At 43.8% G+C, this 13,911-nt stretch overlaps 1 protein-coding gene across 3 annotated transcripts in view; it reads left to right on the forward strand.

The window, feature by feature from the left end:
• ralgps1 (Ral GEF with PH domain and SH3 binding motif 1) overlaps nt 1–12,550 on the forward strand; it is a 347,167-nt gene extending 334,617 nt beyond the window's left edge. For all 3 annotated transcript variants that reach the window (XM_051932301.1, XM_051932300.1, XM_051932302.1), the window contains 4 exons: nt 8,575–8,667; nt 10,774–10,879; nt 11,137–11,228; nt 12,071–12,550. In XM_051932301.1, the coding sequence (XP_051788261.1) occupies nt 8,575–8,667; nt 10,774–10,879; nt 11,137–11,228; nt 12,071–12,100 (321 nt within the window). In that variant the 3' untranslated portion in view covers nt 12,101–12,550. The remainder of the gene's footprint in view (nt 1–8,574; nt 8,668–10,773; nt 10,880–11,136; nt 11,229–12,070) is intronic.
• The last annotated feature ends 1,361 nt before the right edge of the window (nt 12,551–13,911 follow it).

A 13,911-nucleotide genomic window follows, 5' to 3' on the forward strand; every position in this document is an offset into this window, starting at 1 on the left:
CAATACGTGAAACGGTTTGCAAGCTACATGTGATTTAAAATCCTGGACAGACCAACGAAAAGCCACGGTAGCAAATTATTGAAGAAGATTTTACTGTTTAATAATTTATATTTATATGAAATGTGCTTCTTATATATTACTTCATATTCTCATATGATAATGATGTTAATGTTGTTTATATTGATTTCTATGTTATTGTAAGTGCATCTATGTGTGTATATGTATGTATGTATGTGTATATATATATATATATATATATATAAAAAATATATATATAAAAAATATATGTGTATATGTATATATAATATATCTGTATATGTGTGTGTATATGTGTATATATATATATATATATATGACAGCAACACTCATAACAATGACAACACAATTACATTGACAATCCATCCATCCATCCATCCATCCATTGTCTCCCGCTTATCCGAGGTCGGGTCGCGGGGGCAGCAGCTTGAGCAGAGATGCCCAGACTTCCCTCTCCCCGGCCACTTCTTCTAGCTCTTCCGGGAGAATCCCAAGGCGTTCCCAGGCCAGTCGAGAGACATAGTCCCTCCAGCGTGTCCTGGGTCTTCCCCGGGGCCTCCTCCCGGTTGGACGTGCCCGGAACACCTCACCAGGGAGGCGTCCAGGAGGCATCCTGATCAGATGCCCGAGCCACCTCATCTGACTCCTCTCGATGCGGAGGAGCAGCGGCTCTACTCTGAGCCCCTCCCGGATGACTGAGCTTCTCACCCTATCTTTAAGGGAAAGCCCAGACACCCTGCGGAGGAAACTCATTTCAGCCGCTTGTATTCGCGATCTCGTTCTTTCGGTCACTACCCATAGCTCATGACCATAGGTGAGGGTAGGAACATAGATCGACTGGTAAATTGAGAGCTTCGCCTTGCGGCTCAGCTCCTTTTTCACCACGACAGACCGATGCAATGCCCGCATTACTGCGGATGCCGCACCGATCCGCCTGTCGATCTCACACTCCATTCTTCCCTCACTCGTGAACAAGACCCCGAGATACTTGAACTCCTCCACTTGGGGCAGGATCTCGCTACCAACCCTGAGAGGGCACTCCACCCTTTTCCGGCTGAGGACCATGGTCTCGGATTTGGAGGTGCTGATTCTCATCCCAGCCGCTTCACACTCGGCTGCGAACCGATCCAGAGAGAGCTGAAGATCACGGCCTGATGAAGCAAACAGGACAACATCATCTGCAAAAAGCAGTGACCCAATCCTGAGCCCACCAAACCGGACCCCCTCAACACCCTGGCTGCGCCTAGAAATTCTGTCCATAAAAGTTATGAACAGAATCGGTGACAAAGGGCAGCCCTGGTGGAGTCCAACTCTCACTGGAAACGGGTTCGACTTACTGCCGGCAATGCGGACCAAGCTCTGGCACCGATCGTACAGGGACTGAACAGCCCTTATCAGGGGGGCCGGTACCCCATACTCTCGGAGTACCCCCCACAGGATTCCCCGAGGGACACGGTCGAATGCCTTTTCTAAGTCCACAAAACACATGTAGACTGGTTGGGCAAACTCCCATGCACCCTCCAGGACCCTGCTAAGGGTATAGAGCTGGTCCACTGTTCCGCGACCAGGACGAAAACCACACTGTTCCTCCTGAATCCGAGGCTCGACTATCCGACGGACCCTCCTCTCCAGGACCCCTGAATAGACTTTTCCAGGGAGGCTGAGGAGTGTGATCCCTCTGTAGTTGGAACACACCCTCCGATCCCCCTTCTTAAAGAGGGGGACCACCACCCCCGGTCTGCCAATCCAGAGGCACTGTCCCTGATGTCCATGCGATGTTGCAGAGGCGTGTCAGCCAAGACAGTCCTACAACATCCAGAGCCTTGAGGAACTCCGGGCGTATCTCATCCACCCCCGGGGCCCTGCCACCAAGGAGTTTTTTGACCACCTCGGTGACCTCCGTCCCAGAGATGGGGGAGCCCACCTCTGAGTCCCCAGGCTCTGCTTCCTCATTGGAAGGCATGTTAATGGGATTGAGGAGGTCTTCGAAGTATTCCCCCCACCGACCCACAACGTCCCGAGTCGAGGTCAGCAGCGTACATTGACAATCATGTTACGTTATTTTTAAAATGTTTCCTTTACTTTTTCATAACCTCTTTAACACACTACTTCTCCGCTGCGAAGCACACATATATATATATATATTTGCAAACTGTTTCTTCTTCATTGAGGTTTGCTCTTGGAGAGCTTTCTTCATTTCATTGAAAATTAAAGCAGCAGCTGCCAAATTATGTAGCTTTCTTATTAATTTTTCAACATTGTGTAAAATAACTTTATAAAGTAACATAAAAGGTTTAAATACTGGTTATCCTTTTACACTAAAATATTACTAAAGAGATACAAAAAAAGTAAAATGCATATGTTCTTTTTGTTTAAGGAGATTAAATATTACTGAAGAAAGAAAAAAAAAACTAAAACAGCCAAATGGGGCTATGCATACAAACTTAAAAGGTTTAAATAAAACAGAAATATACACTTTTATTTTTACTTGCTTAACTTGTGGAGGGTGTATCCTGTAGCAAAGCCCTAACTTTTTTGTGAAAGCCCGTTTCAGTCAATAAGTCTTAAAAACAGGTGTAAAGATATTGACAATAAGCTACGCAAACCCACCAAGACATGGAATCGTTTAATCAAGTATCATTACATCTTCCTTTCTTAAAGAGAAGTAAGGCAGTACTTATAAGCTTACATATATATATATATATATATATATATATATATATATATAGACATACATACATATATATATATATATATATATATCTATATATATCTATATCTATTTCTCTCTCTCTCTCTCTCTCTCTCTCTCTCTCTCTCTCTATATATATATATATATATATATATATATATATCTAAATCCCCGCGAAGTACTGCTTTTAAATTTTTATGAAGAAGCAAAGCTTTTTAAATTGAGGGAAAATATAGCAATTTGTTAAGGATCTGTTTTTTTGTGAAGCAGCCTTAACACAGCTTTTCCGCTGTTTTATAAACGAATGCCATATAAGGTCTTCCTTTTTCCTTGCTTCGCCAAGGAAGGAGCCTTTTTATTAAATCCAAGGGTTCTTCGCTTTTTTTTTTTTGTTTGTTTATTACAATTGTTATAGTTCTGTTTGTATACGACGTTGTCAGTTCAGCACTCAGGTTGTAATATGACCAAGCCGTGCAAGCTTACTGTTAAGAATGCAACGTATAGTTGTACATGAGAAAAGCAATCTTGCCTCAAATCAATGGCAACCTTTTGTAGGTCTATGAACTTAATTTAAAGTTTAGGTTTACATGGTGCTTTCTTTCCGAAGTACCTGCACTCATGAATATGTCTGTATGCGTCAGTCGCTCAAATCCCCGCACTTCGCACCGGCGAAGTACTGCTTTTAAATTTTTATTAAGAAGAAAAGAAAACCTTTTAAAATTGAGGGAAAATATACCAATAACAGTTTGTTAAGGATCTGTTTTTTTGTGAAGCTGCGTTCACTCGAGTGATCACTTCGAGATGACTTGCTGGCTAACCATAAGCGTTACCTGGTAGGTAACCACCCATACAATCAGATTGTGAATCAGACTATGAATGCCGTGAATGTAATTACCCCGATCTACATGCTGTCAAATAAACGAACCACACGCCGTGGCGCAATTTTAGGGGCTTCGCCTCTAGCGCTGACGTCCGAGGTTCGATTCCCGTATTGGAGTGAAGTGAGTGGGTGGTTACCTACCAGGTAACGCTTATGGTTGGCCAGCAAGTCAGGTAACATCAGCCACGGTGCCTTCAGTTGTGAGAAGCAGATCATAGAATGGATGAAAATAGTTTACTGTCAAATAATGCAAAGAGTACGCGACACCTGTTTCCCCCTTATTCTTGGCTCATCAGGTGTACACACTCAGTGCACTCGCTTACGGTAATCGAACGTCGGACGTCAGCGCTAGAGGGGCTTCGCAGCGGTGAAGTATTGCTTTTAAATTTTAATTAAGAAGAAAAGAAAACCTTTTTAAATTAAGTCTTAAAAAGAGGTGTAAAGATATTGACAATAAGCTACGCAAACCCACCAAGACATGCAATCGTTTAAATCAAGGCGCAAGTCGAAAAACACCATCCCATAATATTAGTTAACGATTAACACATTTCTATATGTATTGCAAGCATACAATACAACTGATAATATGTTGCGCTTATTTATCTGGTGTACTGACATTTTTGCGCGTTTAACGGCTGAAATCTAACGTGGTTTGTGCCCTTCAGAATGAAAAGAGTTTGCATTTACCTTTTTAATAAAAGGCGAGCTTTTAAGCCTGAGAAATCACCCCGTAAATGCACACGTTTAATTGCACATGTGTTAATATGTATGCTTACACAGTATTAAAAGACACTCAACAAGTACACAGTATTAAAAGAGAGTCAACAATTAACGTCATTTACCTTCGTTCCCGCGTTTGACTTGTGCTGTAAATCTCTTCCTCGTTTTCAGTTCACGCCATTACGTAGGAGGCGTAATATGTGATGACGCGATACTTGACTCCGCCTCCTCCATTAGAGTATATGGACAAAAAACAGGTTCCAGTTATGACCATTACACGTAGAATTTCGAAATGAAACCTGCCTAACTTTTGTAAGTAAGCTGTAAGGAATGAACCTGCCAAATTTCAGCCCTCTACCTACACGGGAAGTTGGAGAATTAGTGATGAGTGAGTCAGTCAAACAGGTTCCAGTTATGACCATTACGCGTAGAATTTCGAATTAAAACCTGCCTAACTTTTGTAAGTAAGCTGTAAGGAATAAGCCTGCCAAATTTCAGACTTCTACCTACACGGGAAGTTGGAGAATTAGTGATGAGTGAGTCAGTCAGTCAGTCAGTCAGTCAGTCAGTCAGTCAGTCAGTCAGTGAGTCAGTGAGGGCTTTGCCTTTTATTAGTATAGATACTTTAGTGTCATTCCACAGTAAACGTCAAAGGAACCAAAAAAGGAACTGAATGAGTTCCAAAGAGAACAAATATAATTTCACCAAAACCCAATTAGAAAGGAGACTCCATGAACTAATTCGGCATATTATATAAAATATAATATCAAAAAATGGATACATCCTAAAGACCATGGAGCAGCTGCAGCTTCACCACCTTAGGCCACAGGTCCACCACGCCCTCGACCCTCTGCAGTTCGCATACCAGGAGAAGGTGGGAGCGGAGGATGCCATCATCTACATGCTACACCGATCCCTCTCCCACTTGGACAGAGGTAGTGGTGCTGTAAGAATTATGTTTCTGGACTTCTCTAGCGTCTTCAACACCATCCATCCTCTGCTCCTTAGGGATAAGCTGACAGAGATGGGAGTAGGTTCATACCTGTTGGCATGGATCGTGGACTATCTTAAAGACAGACCTCAGTATGTGTGTCTCGGGAACTGCAGGTCTGACATTGTGGTCAGCAGCACAGGAGCACCACAGGGGACTGTACTTTCCCCGGTCCTGTTCAGCCTATATACATCAGACTTCCAATACAACTTGGAGTCCTGCCACGTGCAAACATTCACTGACAACACTGCTATGGTGGGCTGCATCAGGAGTGGGCAGGAGGAGGAGTATAGGGACCTAATCAAGGACTTTGTTAAATGGTGCGACTCAAACCACCTACAACTGAACACCAGCAAAACCAAGGAGCTGGTGATGGATTTTAGGAGGACCAGGTCCCTCATGGACCCCGTGATCATCAGAGGTGACTGTGTGCAGAGGGTGCAGACCTATAAATACCTGGGAGTGCAGCTGGATGATAAATTAGACTGGACTGCCAATAATGATGCTCTGTGCAAGAAAGGACAGAGCCGACTATACTTCCTTAGAAGGCTGGCGTCCTTCAACATCTGCAATAAGATGCTGCAGATGTTCTACCAGACGGTGGTGGTGAGCGCCCTCTTCTACACGGTGGTGTGCTGGGGAGGCAGCATTAAGAAGAAAGACGCCTCACGCCTGGACAAACTGGTGAGGAAGGCAGGCTCTATTGTAGGCACGGAGCTGGACAGTTTGACATCTGTGGCAGAGCGACGGGCACTGAGCAGACTCCTATCAATTATGGAGAATCCACTGCATCCACTAAACAGGATCATCTCCAGACAGAAGAGCAGCTTCAGCGACAGACTGCTGTCACCGTCCTGCTCCACTGACAGACTGAGGAGATCGTTCCTCCGTCACACTATGTGACTCTTCAATTCCACCCGGGGGGGTAAACGTTAACATCATACAAAGTTTTTATCTGTTATACCTGCATTGTTATCACTCTTTAATTTAATATTGTTATTATCAGTATGCTGCTGGTGGAGTATGGGAATTTCCCCTTGGGATTAATAAAGTATCTATCTATCTATCTATCTATCTATCTATCTATCTATCTATCTATCTATCTATCTATCTATCTATCTATCTATCTATCTATCTAATCATATAGTGCCTTTCACTCTGTCTATCTGTCTATCTCTATCTATCTAATCATATAGTGCCTTTCACTCTATTATATAGTGCCTTTCAATCTATCTATCTATCTATCTATCTATCTATCTATCTATCTATCTATCTATCTATCTATCTATCTATCTATCTATCTATCTATCTATCTATTATATAGTGCCTTTCACATCTATTTATCTATCTATCTAGAACAAATACTGTATATTTTTAACTAAATACCAATAAGGGACTACAAGGCAAAAAAGACGTAACCCCCCCAAACACTAGAGGTGCCATTTTACCAAAACTTAAGAGACCCGGGGCTAGAAGACGAGTGACATTTGGTAGGGCAGAGTAGGCAGTGCCACCCCAAACCGCCAAACCACAACGGCTTCTTCATAAGGACGTCATTAATCTTACTTGATGGTCCTGGTCCTTCAGGCAAAGCCAAATAAGTAACAACACTAACACCTAAGTGATGATTATTACTGTACAGACACAAAAGCAGCCCCCCTGACAAGACGACAACAGCAAGTACAAACTGCAAATGCTTCAATGAGCTGAGGACTGGCACAGGCATGTTAAGGCCATGTCACATTACACGACTTTTCCTGTGATTTTCAATCATAGCCTTCATTTAATAATAATAATAATAATAATAGTTTTTATTTACAAAAGTATCAGGACGTCTGCCTTTACACACACACATGAACTTTAATGACATCCCATTCTTAATATGGAGTCGGCCCACCCTTCGCAGCTCTGACAGCTTCATCTCTTCTGGTGTGTCGGAGTGAGTGTGTTGATGGGAATTGGTGACCAGGAGAGCATTTTTGAGGTCGGGCACTGATGTCAGATGAGAAGGCCCGGCTCGCTCGCAGTCTCTGCTCAAATTCAACCCAAAGGTGTTCTGGTCGCGTGGAGGTCAGGTCTGTGTGTGCAGCCACCCCAAACTCGCCCCTCCATTTCTTTATACACCTTGCTGTGCCCACTGGTGCAGGGCAGTCATGTTGCCACCCCCAAACTTGAAATTGTCCAAAATGGCTTTGTATACTGAAGCTTTAAGAGTTCTTTTCTCTGACACTAAAGGAGGCCAAGCCCAACCCCACACCATAACCCCCCCTCCACCACACTTTATACTTGGCATAATGCAGTCAGGCGAGTCCCGTTCTCCTGGCCAGACTCGTCCATCAGACTGCGGGATTCTTCACTCCAGAGGACACATCTGCACTGCTCCAGAGTCCAGTGGCATCTGCTGGGCTTCACACCACTGCACCTGATGCTTTGCATTGCAGTTGGTGATCTCAGGCTTGGCTGCAGCTGCTCGTTCATGGAGACCCCACTCCATGAAGCTTCCTATCCACTGTTCTTGAGCTTCTGGAGGTCTGTAGCTATTGACTCTGCAGAAAGTTGGCGAGTTCTGCCCACCTCAGCCTGCGTTGTCCCCGCTCTGTGATTTGACGTGGCCTACCACTTTGTGGCTGAGTTGCTGTTGTTCCCAATTGTTTCCACTTTGTCATAATCCCACTAATAGTTGACTGTGGAATATTTAGTTGTGAGGAAGTGTCACGAATGGCACAGGTGGCATCCTATGACGGTACCACACTTGAACTCACTGAGCTCCTGAGAGAGAGCGACCCGTTCTTTCACAAATGTTTGTAGAAGCCATCTGCATGCCGAGGTGCTCAAATTTATACACCTGTGGCCATGGAAGTGATTAGATTCAATGATTTGGAGGGGGGTCCCCAATACTTTTGGCAATATAGTGTATATAGTGCCTTTCCAATTCTTTTACATAACCTTAATGAGTCAGTTGTGTCGTGTAGTCGCACATCTGCTTGCTTCAATGAAATCCAACAGGTTTGACTTGTCTTATCTCGAGTCGTAACCTGGGGTGGGTCTTGTGCACATGACAGCTGACAACCAATGAGCTTTCTGCCAAAAGTACAATGCATTTACTGAATATAGCGCCTTGCATGAGGCAAACAATGTATGTTACTGAACCACACTGCTAGGATGAGAGTCATAATGGGGCAGGAGATACTGTAGATTTGACCCTGAGACTCTGTGCCCAGCACATCTCAACGTCTGTTCTTCTTCTCCTTTCAGCTCCCGTCCTGGACCCGCTACTGGATCACGCTGTCCGGCACAACGCTCATCTATTATGGAGCAAAAGCACTGAGAGCAACTGAGAGAAAGCACGTAAGACACCACATGAGGCTGTGTCCGAGCCGCAATGGCTCACAGTTAGCTCAGTGTGAAGGGGACAAGGAGGAGGAGATGGAGATACAGAACCCTTGTAGTGTGGGCCCTGCCCTTTTACACTCCAGCAGTTCTAAGTTGATGCCATTTTGTTCATTTATCCATGTTCTGATTTTGCTGTGCTCTGCTCAGCGTCTTAAAGAGATGACACATCCTGACCAGGAAATGAACTGCACTGTCAGCACCGTGTGGCACCAACGCTGCCAGCTGCTGCGCCAGTGCCCCTTATTACCTGTAGTTCCAGCTATTGTGCTAGTCAAGGGGATGGCAACTGTGGCTTATTAGTGTCAGGAAACACAGATGCCACTTGCTGCTAAGAGAGTGCCTTGTCACATGACTGGCATGAAAACAGGGCTCATAAGATGTGAGCACGATAAGGAGAAACATTAACTTGTAATGGGGGGGGGGGGGGGGGGGGGCAGCTTGAGACTCGAGAGCCCTCCGAAAAACTGACAAACCCAAGAAAAAGGCACAATTTCGGTGACTGCCGCCACCTGCAGTAGAAGAGCGGAACTCCATGGGATGGGCCTGTCAAAGGTGTCAGAGTTTAGAGTTATAACAAAAAATAAAAAGAAAGAAAAAAAAATGTGGGCCATGGGATCTGGAATGGCAACGTTTAAATACCAACAACTGCAAACATACTGGAGAAGTCCGTCAGTAACGAGGATAAGAACGTGAATTTAAATAAACCACAAACACACAAATAATTTCAACACATTTAACAGGATCATCAACTGTAGTAGGAATAACACTAATGGGCACAACGTAAGGAAAAGCAGGGTGGAGGAATGAATGAATCTGCTATATAGTGCCTTTCAAATCTATCAATCTATCTATTATATAGTGACTTTCGCATCTATCTGTTATATAGTGCGTTTAACATCTATATATCAATGTATCTATTATATGGTGTCTTTCATATCTGTCTATTAATTATATAGTGCTTTTCACATCTATTATATAGAGCCTTTCATATCTATTAATTATATAGTGCCTTTCACATCTATCTATTATATAGTGCCTTTCATATCTATTTTATAGTGCATTTCATATCTATTATATAGTGCCTTTCAGATATATTAATTATATAGTGCTTTTCACATCAATCTATTATATAGTGTCTTTCACACCTATTAAGTATATAGTGCCTTTCATATCTATTATATAGTGCATTTCAGAACTGTCAATTAATTATATAGTGCCTTTCCTATCTATCTCTCTATTAATTATATAGTGCCTTTCAGATATATTAATTATATAGTGCTTTTCACATCAATCTATTATATAGTGTCTTTCACATCTATTAAGTATATAGTGCCTTTCTTATCTCTCTCTCTCTATTGATTATATAGTGCCTTTCATACCTATTATATAGTGCATTTCATATATGTTATATAGTGCCTTTCAGACCTGTCAATTAATTATATAGACCTTTCCTATCTATCTCTTTATTAATTATATAGTGCCTTTCACATCTATCTGTTATATAGTGCATTTCATATCTATTATGTAGTGCCTTTCCTATCTATTAATTATATAGTGCCTTTCCTATTGATCTATCTACCTATCCTTTATTATCTATATATGATAGAGCACCTTTCATGTCTATCTTTTTATCTGTCATGTATACCAGCTATCTATGTAGTGAGTCTCACTTCTATCTAATATATAGCGCCTTTCACATTCACCTTTCTGTGTACATTATCCGCCTATCATGTTAGTGCCTTTCTTATACCATCTTTTATAATTTCGTTTCATTATTCATTTTACACCCTGCCAACAGTGAGCATGAGGTGCCTCCCCCCCCCCGCCCCCCCCATTGGCACAGCCCCAACAGCCTTCAAAGCTCTGAACCTCAAATCCCAGACAGCATCAGTGCCATCTAATGGTTGACGAGTGAACACGCCAAGGGTCTTCTCCAAATCTTCCTCCTTTGTAATTTCCAGGTGCCCATGTATATGGTGGCTCACCCCCCAGTTGCCCGCTGAGCACCAGTGTGGGTCCTGCCGGAGGTTCTGACATTTCCTTCCATTTCTCCTCTTGCAGTATAAGTCCACACCCAGTAAGAAGGTGTCTATTTCGGGGTGGATGCCAGTTTTGCCAGATGACCCTGAACATCCGGACATCTTCCAGTTGAACGACCCAGACAAAGGTACACAGCGGGCATTCTGAACTTTAAATCAATAAATGCTGGCCAGTGTGAAATTAAAGCCCATCTAGACGACCCCCAGTTTAATGTGTGCAGGGAGTCTGAATGTCTAAACTGGTACTGAGACTCATGCAGGCCAGCTGTGTGTCCTGGCAGGCAGGGGGCGCTCTGAGCCCTTGTTTTACTGTCGTATTGGCACAGGCCTATATGTTATGCTATTTTATTTTATTCCAAGTTGTCTTTTGCTTTCCTCCTCCCAGGCAACGTTTACAAGTTCCAGACGGCTTCGCGCTTTCACGCAATACTTTGGCACAAACATCTGGAAGATGCGTGCAGGAGCTTCAGGCCACAGGTGAGTTTCAGATTGCTCGCCATTCTGAGCAAATGTTTTAACCGTTTTGGATACACGGTGCCACATCCGCATCGTCGCATTCCTTAAACACGTGGGCCGCGCCTCTGAGTCGGACATCATTTTTGCTCTGCTGACGCATTCATTCGAGAGAGGGAGAAGGGAGCGGACGGAGCGTACAAGTATAATAATGTACAGTTTGTTATTATTTAATGTTGTGAATGACTTATTGTGCATCTTTTAGCACTTAAAAGTTTCTATGATAACGTTTATCATGTACAGTATGTGAATGAAAATTAACTTCTGTATCGGGGTCGCTGTTCCACCCGCTTTTGGGCAGGTCTCATCACCCACAGTTACAGAGAGACTACTGTATACAGTCGCACTACATGACACACCCACTGCAAGACACACCCCTCGACAGGGGGCTCCGCCCACACCCCTAATGGTAACCAGAGAGCACCTGCATTAAAATGGGGGAGCTGAGACGGTCACAGATAACCGGGCATATCGCGTAACTTCACTGACGTATCATGGAAAGGACGCTAAAGTCAGAGGATGAGTGCAATTCGATTGGCTTCTCCACGGAAGTCTGCCGCTGGACTCCACTGGAATTCTGCTAGCTTTATTTTCACCAAACTGTCTGACTTGTAGCTCCGAGTTTGTATGGCGTTCACGTGCGACTTCTAACTCGGAAACTGGAATCTCCCGTCTGTCCGATAAGCACGTGAATGCAGCATCAGGGCAGGCAGCAAGGCGGTGAGTCCCGAAGCTCTGCTGGCGCTGGGAATGGAGCTCATCGCCTTGCTTTCAGGACCTTTCACTTTTCTCTTTCTCTCCTTCAGATACCTGCCAACCTTATGACCTTTGAATAAACCCAACACAATGATTTGGGGAATGAAGTGCCAAACACGTACCCGCTGGAGAAACGGAGAGCAAGAGACATAAAGACAAAAGAAGAGGAAGAACGCGGTGACTCGGAACTCCCGGCCGGGACGCACTGCACTTTCGGTTTTTCATTTTTAATGGACTAGTTCAACTTTTCGATGTTCCTGATTTTACTAAAGGTGAACCTGCCATGAGTCGGACAACTGCAGGACTTAAGGAGAGCAGATGTGAACGTCTCCCTGCGCTGTTTTTTTTTTAATTTATTTATTTGATTTTTTCTTTTTAATAATGATCTGCGAGTTCGACTCAGAGACCTTGAATGGAGTTTCGTGCCCAAATTGACTCGGTATTGTTTTGTTATGTTGATCTACGTAACCAAACGATGTTGTTTTAGCCCATGTTGGGTTTTGGGGGAAAAAGAAACAAAACAAAAACAAGTCGGAGAGAATCAAAGAAGTCTTTGTGCCGCACAAAGCTTGTCGACAGTGTTAGACGGATGGCAAGGAGCTGGCAGCGGGCAGAAGAGGCGAGCGACTGGCCTGCCTGCCTTAAGTGTGTGTGTGTGTGCGTGTGTGTGTGTGGAGGGGTGTATGCAGAGTTCTGGGACATAGACTGCCCCCCCCCGACCTAAAGTGTTTCCACCCATACCCCCATCCCCCCCCAAACCAATCCCAGTGCCAGCCGCTTCATTCAAAGGCACTTTATTGAGCAACGACCAATCGATCAAAGCAACGGTTTAGCCGAAAAACAACACCCAGTGAACGGACCTAACGAAATAAGTGACAACTGCGACACCCCCCCCCCAAACCCCCACACCACCACCACCACCACCCGACATGTCTGATCAGGCATCCGGACCCCCGCCTCACAGGTTACAGGCAAGTAGAGGGTCTGCGTGCGTCTGTGTGTTGTGGGCATATACCGTACTGTACACTCAGTTCTGTGGTATCTTTGTGTGTGAATGCATATTGTTTTAAATTAAAATGTAATATTTGATGTACAATATCTATGAGCCGGTGCTTTATGTAGTTGTGTCAAATGTCACCGCTGCCCCGTGCCATCGCCGCCCAGTGGGATAAAGCGGGATAACACCGATCGGATCGATTCCATCATTAATTCACAATTATGGCATCGAGAAAAACAGAAAGGTTTGCATATTAGGAGAAGGCTTATGAACCCACACCATCGTACAGTGGTGGCCAAAGGTTTGGAGAACGACCCCAAGTGTTGGTTTTCATAACGTCTGTTAGATCTTTCTGTCAGATGTTTCTCTGGTGTACTGACGTAGAACTACGAGCAGGTCAGAAGAATTTTATTGACAATTCCGTTATATTTATGCAAAGAGTTGGCCCTTCTTTGTCAAATCACCCTGGCATTCGTTCAGCAAACCGTGGGGTCAAGAAACACGACTGGGGGTCCTTCATACCAACAGCAAGACGTCTGCATAGTGGTGCCTGACTGGGACTGCCAAGTAAGAACTTTTTTTTTTTTTTCCTTTCTAAAAATTTTCTTCCTTTTTAGTCATTCTGGACCATAGTGCCTGTGTAGATTTATTTATTTATGTGTTTTATTTATTTAAACAGATTCTGGACAAACCCATCTTTTCCCCCTGGGACAAACGAAGTTCTCTCTCTGTCTAGAAATCAAAGTGGCCATGACTGAGCTCTTCCAAGCTTTTTAGAAAGTAAAAAGTTTATTTATTAAAGCTTCTTCTTTGCCTTCTGTGGTAAAGTCGGGGTTTTTGACAGGATTTCCCCCTCTAGTGGCCATTTTTGAAACTGTTTGGGACCCGCGTGCT

The sequence above is a fragment of the Erpetoichthys calabaricus genome, chromosome 9, assembly GCF_900747795.2.
Source record: "Erpetoichthys calabaricus chromosome 9, fErpCal1.3, whole genome shotgun sequence".
In the NCBI taxonomy this organism is placed as follows: domain Eukaryota; kingdom Metazoa; phylum Chordata; class Cladistia; order Polypteriformes; family Polypteridae; genus Erpetoichthys; species Erpetoichthys calabaricus.